At 43.3% G+C, this 23,229-nt stretch overlaps 1 protein-coding gene across 1 annotated transcript in view; it reads left to right on the forward strand.

Moving 5' to 3' along the window:
- ppm1lb (protein phosphatase, Mg2+/Mn2+ dependent, 1Lb) overlaps positions 1-7,611 on the forward strand; it is a 29,737-nt gene extending 22,126 nt beyond the window's left edge. The window contains exons 3-4 of the mRNA XM_079824394.1: positions 4,695-4,856; positions 5,672-7,611. Of these exons, the coding sequence (XP_079680520.1) occupies positions 4,695-4,856; positions 5,672-6,018 (509 nt within the window). The 3' untranslated portion in view covers positions 6,019-7,611. The remainder of the gene's footprint in view (positions 1-4,694; positions 4,857-5,671) is intronic.
- The last annotated feature ends 15,618 nt before the right edge of the window (positions 7,612-23,229 follow it).

Genomic DNA, 23,229 nt, shown 5'->3' on the forward strand with positions numbered 1-23,229 from the left:
TCTATGCCTGGAAGAAAGCCGTTTTTAAATCCATTGATAAGAAAATCAACAAACTCTCTGTTGGGGTGGTCTAGTAAGGCAGTAGCTAATGCTTCTACCTTGACTGGTGTGCCGAGATACTGTAATAGTCAGTCGGGTAGAGCAGTTGGGTTGTGGGGGCAAGAGGCTCTTGAGTGGGCGCCTCCACAGAAGGAGCAGGTGTGTAGGAATCTACAGTTGGAAAGAGAGCAGCCAAGATGGTTGAAGTTGTTGCATACCATTCTTCCTCCTTGGTAGAGGATCGGTCGTCCTCTTTTGTCAATGCCTTTGGGAAGTGGAACGTTGGCTGTGGGCTGTGTGTTTAGAGGTTTCGGAATTAGAGGAGGAGGTGGGGCTGCTGTGGATAATCTATTGAATACAGATGTTTTGCGTGAGGAGGGTTGAGATTGAGAGGCTGTGATGGTGCAAGCTGAGGCTGGATGTGATGGTGCTCCGCATAGTTCACAGGACATAGAAGTGCGTGCTGCGTAGATCCGACAATAGAGTTCTGCATCGAGAGTGCCCCAGTATGTCCCCTGATTGAACTGCTGTAACCGACCTGCTACTTGTGCGGCGAAAAGAACGTGGTAGTTGTAGAAGCCTGTTCCTCCGAAACGCACAGCCATGTCTAAAATGATTGATAGGTAATCATCTAGCTCGGTTCTCCGATCAGGATAAACAGAGCAAATTATATCTCTGTAGATCGAGAAAGCCAAAGCAAATTCGGTGGGAGTGAGGTCCTTTGAACGAGAGTTTAAAGGATGGCTGAACTGCATTAGGCCTTGAATGGTTTGCAGCTCTCTGGGCTGGCTGATATTTAAGAGGGATGGATGGAGGAGTTGGGCTAAATCTGTGTAGTTACCTGATAAAATCTGAAGACGTAAGGCTGAAGAGACTGGGGAAGGTCGGTGGATTGATGAAGCTGGACGAGGAGGCGGTGCAGCTGTGGCCAGGGTATATGGGCTAGTATTTATTGGCAGGATGTGAGGGTGTTGGGAAAGGGATGGGTAGGGGTGGGGGAGGGAGGGGAAAAGAGGTATATTAGGTGCGTAAAAGGAAGAAAGAGGAGGAGGTTGAAAAGGTCCACTGAGAGGTAGAAGTCCTGGGTTTGCTGCATGGGGGACTTGAATTGGGTGAATTTGTAGGGAAGAATCAGAAATAACAGGGGCCGTGTGGCTGTTAATGCCAGAAGGAAGGGTAGAAGAATGGATGCTGGGATGGAGGGATGAATGTCCGTGAGGATTTGTAGCTGTTTGTGAGCTTAAGTAAGCAAAGAAAGATGTCATGAATTGTGATAAGTCTGAGTTAGAAGGTGCAAATGTTGGAGGTAGTATTACTTGGTCTCCACTAGGTGGCGCGGACACTGCTGGCTGAGGCCGTTGTGGAGGCAGTGTGGTGACGTCATGAGTGACGATGAGAGGATCGCGTGTCAATGCCGGAAGCGTTGGAGGCTCGGAATTTGAAGTGTGTGTAGATGCTGTGTAAAGCTGAAAAAGTCTTGATTTATTGTCGGATCGGCTGAAGTGGATACCTTTGTCCTTAAGAGCACGCTGAAGGCGAGCCACGGTCCAATTCTTGATGGTATTCTCTGGTCTGGAAGACGTGGCATGAGTGTGCTGAGAATTGCTACGGTTTGTTGAATGATGACGCGGTTGACGAGGAGAGCGATCGCGCCGGCTTTCGTGCCTGTGTCGATCGATGATGGTAGTTCTCGTTTGCAGAGGAGAGTGATCCTGTCGAGTCGGGGTTGGAGAAATCTTCGATGATGAACTGTGACGTGAATGTCCGCTGGACTGAGGAATTTCTACGACGGAACGCAGCCGGTGTGAATTTTGGCTGCCTGGGGATTGTTGTGAAGACCTGACGGTCTGTGACGGAGGAGAGATTCTGAATAAATCGTCTTCGGAGTCAGAGGGGTTGATCTGCAGCTCGGAATCCATTTCGAAAAACTGAGACGAACGGTGTGGTGAAGGTGGGTACCGTGTATATATACAGACGGGGAGAGAGAGCTGATTAGTTGAGGGGTGGTCCTGCTCCTGAACTTTAATTAACTTGTTAAATACATTTGTGGAGGTTTTCTTTTGCTATTTGAGCAAATGGAGACACAAAAATATATATTTAATGTATTCTCTCATTCACTGCTATAAGAGTTAACCCAACTATGACGACTTCCGCTCTGAGAAACCCAGAAATGTGAAAAGGGTCAATGCTCTTTCACATAATGAAATGTTCTCTAATCCCACCTGTTACATTTATTAATTAGGGTAATGACATTAACATTTGACTTCTACTCAGGCCAGCCAAACTCCAGCACCACTGACAGATGAAGAGGAGATGGAGGAAGAATATTAACATCCATCAGGAAAAAGAATAAAGTATTTGTAGGAAATAAAGATGACTATAAAAATGTAAATAAATGTATTTAAAAGCTGTGGTGGTGGTTATGGCCTATATCTCGGACTACCATCTGGCAGATCATCCTTCCATTCCATACAGTAATCCGTTTTCAGAAAGTGTGATGATGGGAATATGAGTGTCATAAATGCATCAAACCACTGGAAATCCTAAAGGAAATTCTAATTATCAGGTTACTTCTGGAGGTTATCAAGTGAACGTCAGGATCCTGTATAAAAGGACATGCCATTTTTGTCACTTTGACAGTGTCCTCATGATGAAAATATGAGCAATGAATGTTCCTGCAAAGAATGCTTTTCTTACTTTGTATTTTTGTCAAGTGGCAGAAAATTTAATTTGTTTTAAGTAAACTTTGCTTACTTTAGATTTAGATTAAATGTATAAAAAAATGTATATTTATACTTGAAATACGACCAAAATACTCAGTAAGAAAAGCATTTGTGGCGTTTGAATGAATGAATAAAGTATTTAAACACTGCTTGTGCTTTAAAAAAGGGGAGGAGACTGAAAGAAACTCTGGGTTTACCAAAGAAAACCTGCTTCTGACCAGGTTAGGTTCACAGGGTAAGTTACCCTAGTAACTGACTCTGAGTATAAGTTACCTCTCTTTCAGAAACGGGCTTGACTTATCCTGCTTTCTCGGGTTTGACATACCTCCCATTCTGAAACAGAAAACCCAGAGTTTCCCTTATTTCAGGGTTAACATACTCAGAGTTTTCACTTAACCTCCTTTCTGAAACGGGCCCCAAGTGGACCAGACAAACACAAACAAGTGTCCAATTATGTGATATACAGACTCAGGAATGCGATTTTTAGCTGCCAGCCCTGCCAAAATAACACATATTTTACCCCCCAAATGCCTTTTTTTTCCCGGAGAACCCCCCATGGAAAGCCATTGGGCTTGTTTTTTGCTAGTTTTGAGGAACGTTAGCAATTGGGCGGGTTTTGTTGTAAAAACTTGGCAACCCTGTCTGCCCGCACGCTGGAATAAGTAGCCTAAAGAAGAAAAAGGTGAGTGTAAACGATCTTTGCCGGTGTTGTAAAAAAGAATTTAAGGATACACAGAGTACTTACCAACACCATCATCATTTCTGAGAGAAATAGTAAAGGTGAATACATATACGAACAAGTTTTCCGTTTAGGATTAGAACAAATTCAACCCAAGCGCCTTTGATGACGTGGATGATTACGTTACTGTTGATCATCTGTCCATCATCGTCTAAAGCCCGCCCTGACAATTTCATTGGTCCGAACAGCTTCTGTTCGGGCATAATTACTTCTCTACCGATCAAGTCCAGACCGAACTGCCCGTGTAAAAATGTTGTGGGCGGGGCTAAGTTCGGCTGGCATCCAGGCTACCAAAACGCAGCAGCTCGAGTTCTTACTAGAACCAGGAAGTATGACCATATTAGCCCAGTTCTGTCAACACTGCACTGACTGCCTATTAAACATTGCATACATTTTAAAATCTTGCTTATTACCTACACAGCACTAAATGGTTTATCTCCAGTACTTGAGGGGAGTTGGAATTGAAAAACGACACACCTGTGCTCATGCGTACTCAAACGAGCTTGCCTACAGAAAAACTCATGATGCTTACGTGCATGCCATCCCTACTCTTACAGATTCACGTTTTTTGAAGTTTACAAGGAGATGATAATTGTGGGATCTTTGGGGTTTGTGTTCTCTAGCAACCTGGCGCTGTTGCCGTGTGGATGAGCGACCGTAGAGTTTTCTAATGAATGATTGGTGAATGATCTCTAGAATGTGAGAGCAGACTAACGGAGAGAGAGAGAGAAGGATAGAGAGACGCGGTTAATGCCATTGGTGCCTTTGTAGTAATTTGAAATTTTTTATTCATGGAAAGGCCCTTGAGATGCAGCATCTCGTTTTCAAGGGGGACCAAGAACATACAACAGATACAATACAATACAAAACAAACAGAACATTACAAGACAAATCTGCTCAAAGATCCCCCCTACCCCCCCAGGACCATTTCAGAGTCTGCAGAGTATACAAATGTTTACAAAGACAGTAGTAGAAATCCCCGATGACGTCACTCCACTTTAGAGGATCGCAGTATCTGAAATAAGTACATGACACACGGATCTTTGTGTATACATGCAGACACACATGAAAGCAGCCTGGGTTTCCAGTGATAACTGGCTTCACTGTTCCCTCTCAGGAGGTTGTTCTTCATTCTTGTGAACGGGTCAGGTCAGCCCAGAGCCTCGCTCACGTGCGCTTTGTGTCTCACTCAGGTACCACGTGTCTGGTGGCTCTGCTGTCTGAGAAGGACTTGACTGTAGCTAATGTTGGCGATTCCAGGGCAGTGCTGTGTGATAAAGACGGTAATGCCGTCCAGCTGTCACATGACCACAAACCCTACCAGGTCAAAGAGCGAAAGAGAATCAAGAAATCAGGTGAGTAGCAGCCCACTGTAGTCATGCCTCTCTCTCTCTATGATTTCTCTGATCTATGATTCACTGCTTATGATTTATGAGGATGAATAAAAAAGCACTGGGTGGATTTGTACAATTATAGGGTGGTTGTGCTCACACACACTGCCAACACACACCACATTCAAACAACATGTAAAAGTACATTTTGTATAATAGGTGCCCTTTAAATTGCAGTTTCTCCGCCAGCATTTTTGAACATTTTCACAAAACTTTCATGGCCCCCAGGATGTTTTGTTGTATGAACATGCAATCTATCAAAAGAATGAACAAACCCTCTGTTTTATTCTCGCTTCATGCATTATTTTTTATTTTTTAACACTTGAATGAGGGTACGTTTCATAAAAGAGCAACACTGAGCAAAAAGAAAATCCTGTTTTTGTCAAAGACTCCATCCAGATGTGATTGAGATGATCAAACACAGATGGAGTAGATGGAGTCCTAGAGCTTTCAATCAGGAACAGGCAGTTTTGATTTAAATGCTGTTTAGTGTTGATGATCAAGTTATTTTACATATGCATATGATTACATATGATGTCGCTTGTTTGTGCTTCTTCTTCGCCTGTGTTTCGATCAGGAGATTCTGTACTCTTCCCCTACCGAAAACACAGACAGATGGCGGGGAAAGAGTTAAAAATGTTCTGCAACTGTTTTAGATTTATTAGCACAACTGTGTGTGTGTTCAAGTTCAAGGCCTGGTGACGTCCTACAGAACATGTTTTTTGAAACGCTTTAACTCTTTCATTGAATGATCGGCCTGCTTTAATTCTCTGATTTAGGTGGCTTCATCAGTTTCAACGGCTCCTGGCGTGTGCAAGGCGTTCTTGCCATGTCCCGGTCACTTGGTGACTATCCGCTGAAGAAGCTGAAGGTGCTGATCCCTGACCCTGATGTGCTGACCTTCGACCTGGACAAACTGCGGCCTCAGTTCATGATTCTGGCCTCAGATGGACTCTGGGATGCCTTCAGCAGCGAGGAAGCCGTGCACTTCATCAAAGAGCGTCTGGATGAGCCGCACTTCGGTGCGAAGAGCATCGTCCTGCAGTCCTTCTACCGCGGCTGTCCGGACAACATCACCGTGATGGTGGTCAAGTTCAGAAAGAGACGCTCCAGAGCTGCTGGCTAGAAAACAATCACGTAATGCAAACCAGTTTTTGACTGGATGAGCCGTTATCATTATGCATTACTTTAACGTTCGATAAAAATGTTAAAAGACTGTATTTTTTGGGAGAAGCAACATTTTATATTTAAATTGAATGGTTCAGATTTAAGCAATCACTTCTTCATTAAAGGCACAGAACAATTCTTTCATAAAATCTATTCAAAGTGCAACAAACAGGACCATTATCATCCCTCACTCTGATGGCCTGTGATCTGTTTTTAATCAGCCGTGTTGGTTTTAATTTCCCATGTTATATGTTCAATAATTAAGAAGTAACCCAGCTAATACGTACGGTGTGTAAATGATGAATCATGGAGAAACAGGTAAACTGTGAGTGTCTGTCAAGCTGTAAAATATCAAGCAACTCCCTAAAAACCTCCTCAAATGCACACCGTATGCAAACACAAGTTCTTAATTTCTGTGCTAGTGCAAACCTTTCTGCACTCTTTGCCCCCTTAAGATCAAATTCATGTACACTGGAATATACTACAGATATATATACACACATATGTAAAGTAAGAATAAATGTTCATTCCTCTTCTTTGAAGGAACCTTTGAATCTGAACGTTTCCTGAAATCTGTCAGAGGGGGAATAATCAGTGAATCAAGACTTGAATGTGGGTCTAGCATCATGTGACTTCATATGTTGACCTTGTGCATTTGGTCGATTCTCCATCCCAAACTCATTTCATAAGTTACAGAAGCATCCACATCAAACAGGCGGTGAAGTGACGTGTGCCTAGTTCAGCTGGAACGCTTTCTGTTCATATCAAGACATTTATACCAAGCTAAAGTTTCCTTTGTTTATGCCTATAACTGTCAGTTGTGTATGTGGCCACACATCAACACACACAGACCACTGTTACACTTTATTTACAGGTGTCTTTATTACAATGCAGTTATCGTTATTAATTAATGAATAATTGTATTCCCTTACTATAGGGTTAGGGTTAATTGCATGTAATTATGCATCATTTCTAGTCGTTACTACAGTAATGTAACAAGGACACTAAAATCAAGTGGGATCAAAATACTAAAACATATTTCAGGTATATCTGACTTTTACAGACTTTCCTTGATCATTTGATTATTTTAATCCCAAGTGTGTTGTCTTATTGAACAAACTTATTTGATCTCTCTCTATCATGAATTCATTTTCCAGACGTGTTGTGTTGTCTACAGTTGACAGTGTCTGAAGGTTCATGTTAATTGTCAATGTATTATTTTACACAATGATATGTCTCTGAGACGAAGAATAACAAAAGTAATGTTCATATTAAATATTAAAATATTAAATTTTCATATTAAATATAAAAGGCGACGCAATATCAGTCAATGGAGCCCGACTTTCAGAAGCTGCAAAAGCATCATCAAATAATGTCACGAAGCCCCTGATATTATTCCTGTGCATGTGTTTATCAATTATGACAATTGGTGAGACATGCATATTTAATAAAAATAACAAATGACTCTGAATCGTGTTTAAGATTGTTTAACTTACTATGTAATGGGTATTTTAAATATAATAAAAAAATGTATGGATAATAAATATTTTATTAAAAATGCTGTATTTTGTCATTTCTAGAGATGCAGAGAAACAGAACGAGCACAGCTACGAGAGAACACAGGCTGTTTACAACTTCAGGACGTGCCAATATTGGAAGAAAAACGCAATTAGATTATTTTCCAAAATCATTCAGCCCTAATTTAGTTATCAAAGGTAATGTTCCTGTCTTTTTATGTATCACAGTATATGAGGGGCCTGTACCATGATGGTAGTTTAACAAACTCAGGGTTACAGGATTAGTTTCGAGTTGACAAAACCAAACCAATCTATTCAGGCTTTGTTGGTCCCATGATGCTGATCATCAGCTTTCTCTGTCAACTCAGGCTTTGATCCTGAGTTTAGGAGTTTAGCTGTGACATCAGTAGTTAACAGCCAATCACACGCTGTGGATCAGTGAAACTGAGATTCATTTCTCTCTTCTGCAGAATATTACATGATTGAAAAATATTAAGAATTTAAACAAATAGTCAGGAAGAAAAGAGCTGTCTATGAAAGAGGATAACTTAAAGAAATATCTTATACGTCAATGCAAGTAAAAGTTATGAAGTTAGTTTAGTTGATATATAGAGAGAATTGAACATTTAAGATCATATGTAGTCATTTTTATTGCGTTATTTATTGATTTTAAAGCTCATTTGTATGACCTTTATATAGGCTATTAATATTAATTTTTACTAAGTGCCTATTAATGATTGATTAACTAAAATATATAAGGGTATAATTACATAAATGATATCTAAATCATTCAAAAGTATTATTATTATAAATAAGCATTGTTAAAAGCCAGACACTTTAGCCTTTAAAAACCATTTGCTATAGTGACCTTTAATTTGGAGTAGAAACAGGGGGAGTGACTTTATTGCATCAGAGGCGTGTCACTTTGCTCACAGCTGATTGGTCCAATTTCAGTTTGAGATGTCTTATCCAGAACATAACCTGCCCTGGAGCAGGTCAGCTGTGGAGCGTAAGTTACTATGGAGATGAACACGGCTAAAAGCCAAACCACTTTATTGGTACCTAAAACCCAGGATTGGCACAAACTAAGCTTAAACATATCTGGCTAGCCAGCTAAACCGGCTTCATGGTATAGGCCCCAGGTGTGTGTGGCTTACACCTGGTTTATGAGGACATCATAAGATGTTCCTGAAGTTTGACTTGATTGAAGAAAAAGACAATACAAACGACTCAGTAGATAAGTTATACCCAAGGCTAAATTTGAGCCGGAACATGCTGGAACATGTTCCGGCACCTCCGATGTTGGATCCGGAACCTTTTTTATTGAATCCGGCAAATTAAATTCAAATTAAATTAAATTTTATTCAAATTAATCGTCTGAAAAAAAAAAAAATTTGTGTAGTGTTCAATGTTATTGGTCGTGTTCGTATTTATTCCCTATGAAAGTTCCATAAAAAAATTGTGTTCAACTTTCGATGCGTTTTGAGATGAATGTTTAGTTTAGAGTAAGACAGAGAGGGGGAGGGGAGAGTTTGTTTGTTTTGCGGTCTATAGAGTGCCGAAGTTATGACGTCACTTTGTAGGCCAAAACGTGGAAGTGAGTTAGCATTTTAGCACTTCCGGTTCCCTCTCCCTAAAGTCTATGGGTTTTTTGAATGGGTTTTTGCTAAATCGCCTGAAATAAGGTCTGTGGTCAACAAAGCCTCTAAATATTTTCACGTTTTGATCTATGACGTTTCAGCCTCACTTATGAAGAACTTATGTGGCGTGAATAAAACGCGCTATTCGCGCAAAGTTGGATGCTTGAACATTTTGAGTTTACTCGCTTCATTCGTGTGTGACATTCACTTCACAACAGAATTCGCGTCATGGGCGGGGCTTCTGCCAGCGGCTCGTCTCGTTGAGAAATGGCTGACATGGGCTGTGTTTACACATCTTTTTTTTGTTAAAATCTACTGTTAATGTGTGACAACGTAGTTTTAAGACTTTTTCAGACGATAATGTAGTTGTTTAAAGCTCAAATCTGTGGTTTATTTATAAGAAGAGTGCCTATTTGAACATTTTATCTGGTGTTTTCGGAGTTGTGAGCTCCAGTGGATCAGCGGCGCTCCACGCTTGTTTACCCGGCGAGAGTAGCCTTTCCTCGGCCAGTCCTTCTGCCGTCTGCCGCTGGCTCTGATGTCTCCAGCTATAATTCGTCTTTCAATATAATATAATTTGTTCCCTGGCAAATCGTTTAGGCTGAGGGCAAAGTGAAGTTGCATTACTTTTTTATTTTAGGCTATTTAACTTTACGTTACCGTTGTAGCCGACTAGCACTGACTTTGAATGTTGGACTGAATTGTTTGCTTTATTTAGTGTATAGCTTATTATACCTTTTACTTATACTTTTGTATTATTGATCATACATAAACTTGCATTTAACAAAAAGAGACTGGGTTGTGTTTCATGTCATTTAATGTTATCACAGTGATAATCATATTGTCTGAAATAACATTAACAAAAGATAAATCTCAGAGAGGCACGCATAAACAAAATTAGTTTCTAACATTTTTGGAAAAAACGAATGGGCAATATTTCTCATAAAAAAGTGGATAAGTGTTCATACACAGCGAAGATCATAATGAGCGAGTGTGTTTTTTAAATAAAGTTTGAGGAAGCTTGATGATGACGTTGATCCGCGACCATGGTGTGCAAGTGAACGCGACGCACCGGTGCCTCCATGTCACGCTTATTATATTGTCTGTTATGTTTGCTTTTTATTTATTAAATACAAGCAATGAGTTGATGCAACATTTACTAAAATTAATATACAATTTATACAAAACGAAATTCGTTTCAAAGAAAGGCTTTCTACAAAGCAAAACTTAATGAAAGTGGTAAAAACTAATGTCACCCGAATTTGCGCATCTTATGATCCTATCTTTTATTACAATTGTTTTTTATAGCAAAAATGTTATAAACACATCATATATATATATATATATATATATATATATATATATATATATATATATATATATATATATATATATATATATATATATATATATATATATATATATATATATATATATGTATATAAATATAGGCCTATATTTTATTTATATATGATGATCGTTTGCAAATGTTTTTCATTTGTTTAATAAATCTAATAATTCTGACTGGGCACATCACTATAGTCATAACTTTTATTTCTATCTCAAATGATTTTTAATAACTTGGCTGAGAAAAAAAAAATGATAGGAGGTACGTTATTGAAAAAAGATTGAGAAGTACTGCTATAGGCAGTGTACATTTTTTTTTGTTCCGTTACCTCCAACCTGCGTATTGAGTCGCCGGATCCACCCCCCCTCTGCACTCCGGGAACTCCCACTTTACAAATTAAGCACTGGTTATACCTGGTTAAAAGCTAACCCTAATTATAAGTAGGTCATAAGTTATAGTAAAAGCCTCTAATCTGGTGGCCCGCCACAGTCTAATCTGCCCCGCCAGTTTCATAATGAACCAAATATATTATTTTTTTATTTAAATATTACATTTCTCAACATTTTAAATTTCTTTGAAGCTGTGTTTTACACCATTGCTTTGGCAAAGCATCTGTCAGTCGAACTAAAATCTGACTTATCAAATCACAAAATGAAATGAGTAGTCAGTGTCGCTGCATATTTATTTAAAATCGTCTTCATCCTGCTGTTTGGGTTCATACAGTCAGAGATTACAAGTCGTCCAAGGGAACCGTCATCTCAGGCTGATCGACACTAAATAAATGACAATTCAACTTTCAATGAAGAATTCTTATTCCTATTAGACACAAACAAAGACAGTATCAGTGCTGAAAATCTAATACCATCAAATATATTCTTTGTGATCAGCAATCATTTAATAGTTTAATAGCTTTTGGTATTAAGATCGATCGGATAACGGTTGATGCTAAATACAGGTGAAATGGGGTCTAAAACCTTTTGAGCATGTCAACTTCATCCAATTCCAGAGGTAATGGAAAACACATTAGACCGGATTGCTTTCGTAGTGTAAACGCTCAGGTGGTCCTCTGCTGACTGACCTAATGCAGAAACTAGAGATGCTCCGATACTAGTATCGGTATCAGCCCAATACTGCAGTCGTGTACTCATACTCGCAGCGCGTGTAGTGTTTGTGTCCAGACAAAGAAACACAGACAAAAGAGCAAACACAGAGCACAATGTGAATATCAGAGAAAGATGAAGTAAATGTATCTAATAACAGAATATTAAACAATGCTATCCATGCTATAGCTTCTGTGCACAAGCCGTTTTTCACAGAGGAAATGATGGCCCATAATTCCACAGACTTCTGTTGCATGCTCTTGACTGCTGACTGCACACCAGTATGGGGCGCCGTTTGTAAAGCGGCTCACGCTGAAAATAACAGCAACATTTTGACACATTTAGCTTCAAACAATGTTTAAAAAACTGGTATGAATTTTTGGCGGTCACTTTTTTAGCACATTTACAACAATATTTGTCAACTTAGAGATATTTTAAATAGTTAAATCTAAATGTTAAATGTTAAATCTAAATGTTAATTGTTAAATCTAAATGTTAAATCTAAATCTAAATGTTAAATCTAAATCTAAATGTTATATCTAAATGTTAAATCTAAATCTAAATGTTAAATCTAAATCTAAATGTTAAATCTAAATTTTAAATCTAAATCTAAATCTAAATGCTAAATCTAAATCTAAATGTTAAATCTAAATGTTAAATCTAAATCTAAATCTAAATGTTAAATCTAAATCTAAATGCTAAATCTAAATGTTAAATCTAAACGTTAAATCTAAATGTTACATCTAAATCTAAATGTAAAATCTAAATGTTAAATCTAAATGTTAAAACCGGTTATCTGCATTCTGAATTTGCATATTAGTTAAATATTTAGTTTCACCCGAAACATTTAGATTAAACATTTATATTTAGATTTAACATTTAGATTCAACATTTAGATTTAGATTTTGTATTTAGATTTAACATTTAGATTTAACATTTAGATTTTACATTTAGATTTAGATGTAACATTTAGATTTAACGTTTAGATTTAACATTTAGATTTAGCATTTAGATTTAGATTCAACATTGAGATTTAGATTTAGATTTAACATTTAGATTTAGATTTAACATTTAGATTTAGATTTAACATTTAGATTTAGATTTAGCATTTAGATTTAGATTTAACATTTAGATTTAACATTTAGATTTAGATTTAAACATTTAGATTTAGATTTAACATTTAGATTTAACTATTTAAAATATCTCTAAGTTGATAAATATTGTTGTAAATGTGCTAAAAAAGTGAACGCCAAAAATTCACACCAGTTTTTTAAGCATTGTTTGAAGCTAAATGTGTCAAAATGTTGCTGTTATTTTCAGCGTGAGTCGCTTTACAAACGGCGCCCCATACACCAGCACACATTTGGATTAAAATACATCATACATGCAAGTAAAAACTTGATTTATGCATAATTAGTGGTTCCTTACATTATTACAGGTAGGCGGTAAAGTAATCACAAAGTTCTAAGAAAGTTTAATCCAAAGCGCTGCCCAAAAAGCTGTCTCTCACACACACCGCAAATAGCTTATTAAATTATAATAAACCTGCTGCTGTCTTTTCCCTCAATGGTAATCTAACAACAAAAGACAGCTCTACATATTCACTATTAAATTAAAGATCTAACTGAAGGAAATATCGATTTGCTAAGCCAAGTCAATTTGATTCATATTCTTTTGGTTCCTCTGCCCAATATTTTTAATAATTAAAAATGCAATGAAAATACAGGTATTGGTACTATCAGTAAGTCGGTAAGTGCTAAAAATGAAAGTATTGTATCTGATTTGTTCTGGAAAAAGTGGCATCGGTTCATCCCTAGCGTAAACATTATGGGAAGTGTGCAAGCCAGACAGGATTTAAACTTTGTCAGCTAATTACCCAAGTTTGGTTTGAAGAGGAAAAACGTAAAGCACAATGTTCTCTCTCAGCATTCCTGATTTCTAACACACATTCACCATGTTCGGCTGGTCTCGCGTTCATATGTAAATTGCGTGAGATCATTTTTGTCCATTAGAACAAAAGACCTGAAAAGCCCATACATTTACTCACCCATAGCTTTGAAGAAATCAGGACAGACGTGGTTGAAAGTGGATAAAAGAAACGGATTAAAACACCAGGTGTAAATGGGAATGTGTCTCCCTCATCTACTCGAGATCCGATCGACCAAAACACATCTCAAGTCAAGTCAACTTTATTTATATAACACTTTTTACAATGCAGATTGTTTCAAAGCAGCTTCACAGTGTTAAACAGGAAAATAATGCAACAGAATTTGATTCGGCCGTACAGCTGCTCGGGAGAAAACGGTGAAGTCATCAGCTCATTTCAATTATCATACAGTGACAATGTGGGCAGATCAGTAATTTAGTTTATATGGTTAATTTAGTTTAGTAATTAGATTTATTTGGATATTCAGGTGAACATTTAGTGTCCCCAACTGAGCAAGCCAAGCCAAAGGCGACAGTGGCAGTTCTCCTCTGGCCAATTAACAAACAGCGTATGATTATTATTCTGACAACTTTACAGGTCAGAGGTCATAATAGATCGGAATATTCAAAAGATCGGAGGCAACTCGAGACGGGTTTATTGAGGATGACGTGTCGATGAGGCAGTTTCAGGGGAGTCTAATCACGATCTCTGCAGACACTTCAGGGTCATGCATTGGTCATGTCTGGGCGCAGGTCCACCATCTGATCTGGATACGGCCCGGATACGGCTGACTGCATTAAATCTCGGGATAAAACAGAGAGACTATCATTAGCGTAGATGTCATTCTTCTGATGATTTCACGAGTACATCAGGTGTTATGGGAAGTGTTCCCGGTTCCGGCTGACCTAGTTAATGCAGCGTAACAATAATTTAATTGAAAAATGTGTTTTATGTGTGTGCCATAGTAAAGAGATGTGTTTTTAGTCTAGATTTAAACTGACAGAGTGTGTCTGCTTCCCGAACAATGCTAGGAAGACTGTTCCAGAGTTTAGGAGCTAAATAGGAAAAGGATCGCCCGCCTGCAGTTGATTTGGATATTCTCTGTATGATCAACTGGCCAGAATTTAGAGAGCGCAGTAGACGTGATGGAGTATAATGTGTTAAGAGCTCGCTCAAGTACTGGAGCTAAACCATTTAGTGCTTTGTAAGTAATAAGCAAGATTTTAAAATGTATGCAATTTTAATAGGGAGCCAGTGCAGTGTTGACAGAACCGGCTAATATGGTCACACTTCCTGGTTCTAGTAAGAACTAGTGATGTGTCATTCATGAACGATTCATTCATTTTGAACGAATCTTTAATATGACTCGAGAACAATGAGTTGTCTCAGAGAGCGATTTGTTCATTTTGTGTTGACTGCGCATGCGCAACCTCCCATATGTTATGTACAGGAAACAGAAATTATTAGTTAATCTCTCGAGTCTTCGGGTTCGAGTCATTCGTTCATCAAGTCCCAGCCCCATTAGGCAAGGCTATGCAGTCACCGGAAACAGAAAAGATTAGTTCATCTCTCGAGTCTCGTTCTTTTGTCACGTGACCTGACAGCAGTGTTGGATACAGAAATTAGTTAATTCTAATGGTGGGCAGTTATCGGTATTAACGTGAGACTCTTATCGGGCGATGAAAAAAATATCGCTGTTAATCTATTCTCAATGTTGAGTCTTCGAACCTGTGTGTATGCCTACTAGTGTTGTCCAAAATATCGATATTTCGCTATGCATCGATACTGAAATATCTGAAACGATACAATACTCATTTTCTACAGTATTGATATCAGCTGCGCTCTCCTCTCCCACCAACAGCGAGTTGACCCGCACTGCCTCCTCTCATTCAGTCTGGTTAATCCTCTGAACATTGCGAACAGGTGTTCTGCTGGACTTTTGTTAGTTTTGCTGTGACCGGTCTGAATTTCGCGCGGGGTTGCACATAACGTTAATTCTACTAATTCCCACAGATTTCGCGCTCGCATCTGAAGCGCACACACACATACCGTAATAAAGCCGCCTCTGCTTATTAATGGTCAAATGCACTCAAAAATGTCTCAATACCCATCTTGGTGAGTTTTAACGTAAACACATTCATAACCAGCTCACAGGAACAGTGGGATCCATGCGTGCGTCAGGTCTTAAAGGGACAGAAGTTATTTATTATTCAAACTACAAAAAGACAAACGATCACTTACGAGTACACATATTCTGAATGCCTTCGACAGAATTCAAATGAGCCATTTTAATCTAGATTAATTCCAAGATTACAGTGAGATTAATCTAGATAAAAAAAATGAATCTATGCCCACCACTAGTTAATTCACAACCTTCCTTACAAACAAGTGCGTAGTTTTTTTGTTTATTATTTCAGTTTTTTAGCTAGTATAATAATTTATTTTCCTATGAAGCCTGGACACATTTGGTTGTTCAGAATGGATACGCATAAATGTTTATTGCACATATCTTCTGATGATTTTGTAATAATAAATATATTACAACATGTAGTTAATAATACGACTGTAATGTTGTATATGTTGCGAGACACTGAACCGGGAAGCGGTCACGTGAAAAAAGAACAAACGACTTGAACAAGAAGACCCGAGAGATGAACTAATCATTTCTGTTTCTGCATTCAGCCTATGGGGACTTGAACGAACGTCTCTGTTACGGTTGTAACCCTCGTTCCCTGAGGAGGGAACGGAGACGTAACGTTAGTGACTAACGAATGGGGGTTTCGCTTAGAAGCCTATCATCTTCGAGCTTAGAGAAAACGCCCAATGGCGTGCCAATGCCATGGGGCATGGGGAATTTGCATACGTAACTCCGCCTCACCGCATGAGTATATAAGGAAGTACGTGGCAATATCGCATTATGTTTCTGCTTGAGGAGCCAAGACTGAACTCCTGCGTTCCAGGTAGCACAGCTGATGTGGCAGCGGGATGTTACGTCTCCGTTCCCTCCTCAGGGAATGAGGGTTACATCCGTAACCGAGACGTTCCCTTTCGTTCTGTCACTACGACGTAACGTTAGTGACTAACGAATGGGGGTCCCAATATAATCCCGCCACTCAGCTGTCTTCCAGTGCCCTGCGTAAGTGTGAGTACCCTGTCGTAAGACTAGTACGGACGAAGGACTCCCACTTATCACAGGATTACCAAGGTACACTGGGAAGCATATCCCAGTGAGGGAATGCCAAGGATGCCTACCCGTGGGGAGGACTTAGGAGACACATATGACCCGGCTAGGGGCTGCATATGGAGATCTCTAGGGTACCAGCCGAAGGTGGATTTTTAACCCTAGGGTTGGCGGGGGACACGCCAAGGGAAGAAACCCGCTCACTGCGGAGACTTACGGTGAAATACTCGTGTGGGGGTCGCCGGAGGGGAACCATGCACACGGGGCACCTGGCCGGAGACGAGGGTCTGGGCTCGCTAGAGGGCAGGCACACAGGTATCGGCGTAAGCAGTGCTGGAGGAGCTCAGGGCTCTCGGGGAGCTCACCTGAGGAAATATCGCACGTATCCAGTCCGTGGAGTGGAGTGGCGAGCAAGCGAAGACACCAAAGCCTGGTCCATTACCGGCCCCTCGGGGGGGCGAGTACATAGTCGGACACTGGCTCCACTCGGAGATAGTAGAATCTGGCGAATGTGTTGGATGTCGCCCAGCCTGCAGCTCTGCAGATGTCTGTCAGCGAGGCGCCATGCGCTAGAGCCCAAGAGGAGGCCACACTCCGAGTGGAGTGTGCCCTCACACCAAGGGGACATGGTCGACCTTGCTGCTGGTAAGCCAAAACAATGGTGTCCATTATCCAGTGAGACAACCTTTGCTTTGAGAGAGCACTTCCCTTCCGCTCTCCACCATAACAGACAAAGACCTGGTCTGAGGTCCTGAAACACTGCGTCATGTCTACGTAGGCGCGGAGGGCGCGTACTGGACAGAGCAATGCCAAGGCTGGGTCTGCCTCCTCCACAGGCAGCGCTTGCAGGTTCACCACCTGGTCCTTAAACGGAGTGGTGGGAACCTTGGGCACATATCCAGGCCGAGGTCTCAGGATCACGTGAGAGTTAGCCGGCCCGAACTCCAGGCACGCTTCGTCAACCGAAAATGCCTGCAGGTCCCCGACCCTCTTAACTGAGGCCAATGCGGTCAGCAGAGCCGTCTTCATAGACAGGAACTTAATATCAACCGACCGCAAAGGCTCAAAGGGAGGCCTCTGCAGAGCACTTAAAACTACTGCGAGGTCCCAAGAGGGTACGAGAGGAGAGCGAGGAGGATTCAGTCTCCTCGCCCCCCTCAGGAACCTGATGACCAGGTCGTGCTGACTTACCTTTTTGTTCTCCAAGAGATCGTGGTGGGAAAATATTGCGGCCACATAAACTTTGAGGGTGGAGGGAGACAGCCTTTGCTCCAACCCCTCCTGGAGAAACTCAAGCACGGACCCGATCGGGCATTTCGGGAAGAGCACCAGGAGACGAAGAGGTTCCACTTCAACGCATAGGCATGCCGAGTGGACTCTGCCCTAGCGGAAGTGATGGTGGCGACCACCGTAGGTGGCAGGCCACTCAAACCTGCCGCGTCCCAGCCAGGAGCCACACGTGGAGGTTCCACAGGTCGGGACGCGGGTGCCATAGGGTGCCCCGTCTCTGAGTAAGGAGTTTCAGAGGAATAGGCCAGGGAGGGGCTGTCGCAAGGAGTATGAGTTCGGGGAACCAGGTCCAGCCGTGCCAGTACGGGGCGACCAAAAGGACCTGCTCCTTGTCCTCCCTGATCTTGCACAAGCTGTGCGAGTAGGCTCACTGGGGGGGACGCATAATTGTGTAGGCCCCACGGCCAGCTGTGCGCCAGTGCATCCGAGCCGAGCGTGCCCTCGGTCAGGGAATAGAACAGGCTGCAGTGGGAAGAGTCGTGGGAGGCAAACAGATCTACCTGCGCGTCCCCGAACTGTTCCCAAATCAGCTGGACCGTCTGGGGATGGAGTCTCCATTCTCCCGGGAGAGGCTGAAACCCGCGAGAGCTCGTCGGCTGCGTGGTTCAGGACTCCCGGAATATGGACAGCAGGAAGGGACCTCAGGCGCTTCTGACTCCATAGAACGAGATGGCAGGCGAGTTTGAGACATACAGCGGGAGCGTAGACCGCCCAGGTGGTTGATGTACGCTACTACGGCTGTGTTGTCTGTCCGGACAAGCACATGTTGACCCATACGCAACGCTCGGAAGCGGTGCAGGGCGAACCGTACTGCCAGCAACTCGAGGCAATTGACATGCAGGAGGCGCTGGGGTCCTGTCCAGGAGCCCGCGGCTGCTTGTCCATTGCACATGGCACCCCAGCCCGTGGCAGAGGCATCCGTTGATACAACAACATGCCTGGAAACTCGTTCTAAGGGCACACCGGCCCGTAGAAAGCTGAGGTTCGACCACGGGGTGAGTGTCTGTAGGCAGGCCCGAGTGACTTGGACCCGGAGCGTGCCAGACTGCCATGCCCATCTCGGGACTCGATCGCGAAGCCAGTGCTGAAGCGGTCTCATATGAAGCAATCCGAGCAGCGTCACCGCGGCTGCTGATACCATATGCCCCAGGAGCCTCTGAATAGTTCAGTGGAACCGCACTCTTGCTCTCGATTTGACGGAGGCAAGTCAGCAGAGACTGCGCGCGCTCGCTCGTAAGCTGCGCGCACATGGCGGCCGAGTCGAACTCCAACCCGAGAAAAGAGATCCTCTGCACGGGGCAAAGTACTCTTTTCCCAGTTGACCCGAAGGCCCAGACGGGCTAAGTGGTGGAGAACCAGATCTCTGTGTCCGCGAACCTGCTCTCGAGAGTGACTCAATAAGAGCCAGTCGTCAAGGAATTCAGGATGCGAACCCCGTGCTGCCGGAGGGGCGCAAGGGCTGCCTCGACAATCTTCGTAAAGACGCGAGGGGACAGAAATAGCCCGAATGGGAGGACCGCGTACTGACATGCCCGCCCCTCGAAAGCAAACAGTAGGAACGGTCTGGGTCGAGGTAGGAGGAGACATGGAAGTAGGCGTCCTTCAGGTCGATCGACTGGACGAACGCATTCAAAAAGGCGTAGGCTGTCAACATCTCGAACGGAAACCTGTGCAGGTAACGGTTCAAGATGCGCAGGTCCAGGATTGGTCTTAACCCACCGGTCTTATTGGGTACAATGAAGTAGGGGCTGTAGAACCCCGACTTCATTTCGGCTGGAGGGACAGGCTCGATCGCACCCTTCGCCAGTAGAGTGGCAATCTCCGCACGAATGACGGGGGCGTGGGCCCCGGTCACGGTATGGCGGACTCCCCTGTAGCAGGGAGGAGCCTGCGCAAACTGAATCGTGTAGCCGAGCCTGACGGTCCGCGCGACCCAGCGGGACAGCCCCGGAAGCTGAAGCCATGCTTCCAGAGACTGCACCAACGGGGTCATACGGACGGCAGACGTACCCAGGGTGAGGCAGCGTTACCGGCCCGGACAGGGGAGGCTGTTAGGCGTCCCGGGGTCGGGGCACGGTTAACGGCTGCGTCCTGACAGAGGAGACCAGGGAAGGACGCACGTTCCACTGGGGTCTGCTCTGCCAGGAGCCTGGCGACAGAGAGGGATGCGAGTGGCGGGACCCGTGGGTGGCGCACACCGTCATCACCGGTCTCTGGGTCCTCAGAGACAGGAACATGAGTTCTTCCCAAGCGCTGTAAGCCCGGGGGCCAGCAGCGGAAGGATTTTCCCCCGGCCCTCCACCGGGGGAAGGAGAGGCCCTGCTACCATCCCCTGGGAAGAACTGGAACCCATCTCTGAGTTATCCACCTCCAGCCTGGCGTTTAACCAGTCTGGGGAGCGGACTGGGCGACATCCTCAACCACCTCCACGTCACGGCCCAGGTGAAGGCTGCTGCTGGGGCCGGGCGGGAGGGGGGAGAGCGCCCTCGGCGGCGAGCGGACTGAGGCGACTGAGCCGGTGGCTGGTGCAGCAGCTGGCCGCCGGGGCAGTACGTGTTACAGCCTCAGTCTGCTCTGGGGCGGCCGAGAACTGTTGGGCGCAGTTCTCAGCCGCGCCGCCGAAGAGGCCAGCCTGGGATATGGGTGAGTTGAGGAGGCGGGCCCGCTCAACGTCCTCCACATCACCAGGTAAGGCCAGGTGTTCTCCCGGACCACAGCTGTGGACATCGCCCGACCCAGGGAGCGTGTGGCGGGATCAGTTGCGGCACGCAGCTCAATGAAGAGCCCTGGGTCGGCTCCACCCTTGTGCATGTGCAAAGGGGCGGCGGCCTGCCCGTAGCTCTGCAGGACCACGCCACCGAAGTAGACGAGCCCACAGGCTTTGGGAGGGTGCTTAGGACAGCCACACCACGCCACGTCAAAGCCCTCTGTGGACACCGTAGTGCGCAACAGAGAGTTCAACAGTGGGGGAGAGGGGGCCCCAGTGTACCCTAGGCCGCGGCCCCATCAAGGGCAGAGAAGGCGGAGGAGGCCACCAAACGGTCGCGGGGACTTCCGGAACCGCGTGATCTCCTCATGCACCCCGGGAGCGAAAGGCATTGGGGGCGGGGCCCAACAGCTGTCGGGTGCCGCCCCCAAAAACCAATCGCGCAACCACGAGCACCCGCGACTGGGCGGAGTTCCACACCAGCGCGAGACCCGCGGCTGCCCGAGATAACATGGCTGTCAACTTTAGGTCGGATCAGGCAGTGCTGACACACCCGGGGGCGGAGCACAACCTAATCGTCATCCCCAAAGGACTCCAGCCCACCTTGGGATGCGGCGATCGACATCTCACTGCTATCCGGAGCGTGAACTGAACGAACGGGGCGTCAGAGACGGGCCGTTGATTCAGTCCAACACTCGCGGGAAGCGATGTGTAAGAGGGGGGCGTGGCCCGAGGAATTAACGTCGGGGTTCTTAATACCACAGCACCGCCCTCAGGTCACCCTGGCCACCAGCCAAAGTACCATCTCACTCGGGGACGGTAGATTGGGGTGTGGCAGAGGGGACTCTCTCTCCTCACGGAGATCATTGAGTCTCGACCGCGACATCGTGATGGTCACGTTCCCTCAATGGAAACGTGACACATCCGCAAACACTGCCCGAACGTGCTGAAGCCCAAACATGCTCGAGCAGTGAATGCGCCCATAGACAGCAGCGGAAATCGATCGCACCCGGAAGTGCACGGGCGAGCCGTCTTGAAAAAGACGTGCCACGCGCAAGCTCTTTTTGTGAGAGGAAAGCCTCGCAGCCGATGCCGAAGCGCCCAGGGAAACACACACCAGCTGTCAAACGGACCACTGCGCAGATCAGCAGGCAGGAAGTATGCGATCACTGGAACGCGCCGTTACACCAACACTGACTGGAAAGCTGCTCGTCTCGAAGAAGCTGACAGAGTCTCAGAAGGCTGTAGGAGTGAAGAGGTAGGTTCTCTTGGCTCCGAAAGCAGAAACATAATGCGATATTGCCACGTACTTCCTTATATACTCACGCGGTGAGGCGGAGTTACGTATGCAAATTCCGCATGCCCCATGGCATTGGCACGCGATATTAAGGAAATATGAAGAAGCGTAAATTAGGTTATGTGTATTCTTGTCAAGCCAGATAGATTTGATAAAAAGGTTTTAATTGTGTACTATCGTGTTGGGGAAGTGTATCGATAGTTTTGATAAAAAGGTTTAATTGTGCTCTATCGTGTTGGGGAAGTGTATCGATAGATTTGACAAAAAGAGTTGTAATTGTAAGTTATTGAGTTGAGGAAGTGTATCAATAGACTTGACAATAAGAATTAGTGCATTGATTTGATTAAATTAAAAAATAAGAAATATAAATCGTGTTGGGGAAGTGTATCGATAAATTGGACAAAGAGTTTTAATTGTAAGTTATTGAGTTGAGGAAGTGTATCAATAGACTTGACAATAAAAATGAGTGCATTGATTTGATTAAATTAAAATAAATAAAAATAAGAAATATAAATCGTGTTGAGGAAGTGTATCGATTTGATTAAGTTAAATAAATAAGGAAAAATTAAGAGTAAAACAATAATTATTTTCTTAAAAGTATAGAATAGAGTGTGTTTGCTGGACTGCCTGTGGCTAAGAATAGTGTGTATGTATGTGTATGCAAGTTTGTTTGGGCTCTGAGTATCAGTGGTTAAAAATAAGCTTTTCCTCTTGTGAGGGTGTCTTCCAGCATTCTGTGGTGGAAGTGCACATTTCATTTGAGAAAGAGATAAAAGAGTGTCTGTATGAGCCCAGGGACAAATACATGAGCCCAGGGGCAAGTATGAGGAAAAATATTGTCCCCATTCAAAAATAAAGGGACTTGTATGAGTGCTTTGAATATTGTGAATGTGAGAGACATTCAGTTCGGAAAAGTGGTGTTGCAGAATTAGAACAAAATAAAGAAGAGATATGACAAGTGGTGAATAATTTTATTAATGCAAAGTAAAGTTAAATAGTAAAATTAAAAATTGGAAAATTAAAAAGTAGCTGGTGATTAACAGATATTATATATGATAAAAGTAAAAAGGCAAAGTTAAATAAAATAAAATAAATAAATAAGTGATTAATTTGAAAATTATATTTGAAAACAAGTTAAAGTTAAAGAAAGTAAAGTAAAGTAA

Source organism: Gobio gobio (assembly GCF_949357685.1).
Source record: "Gobio gobio genome assembly, chromosome: 8".
Classification (NCBI taxonomy): Eukaryota; Metazoa; Chordata; class Actinopteri; order Cypriniformes; family Gobionidae; genus Gobio; species Gobio gobio.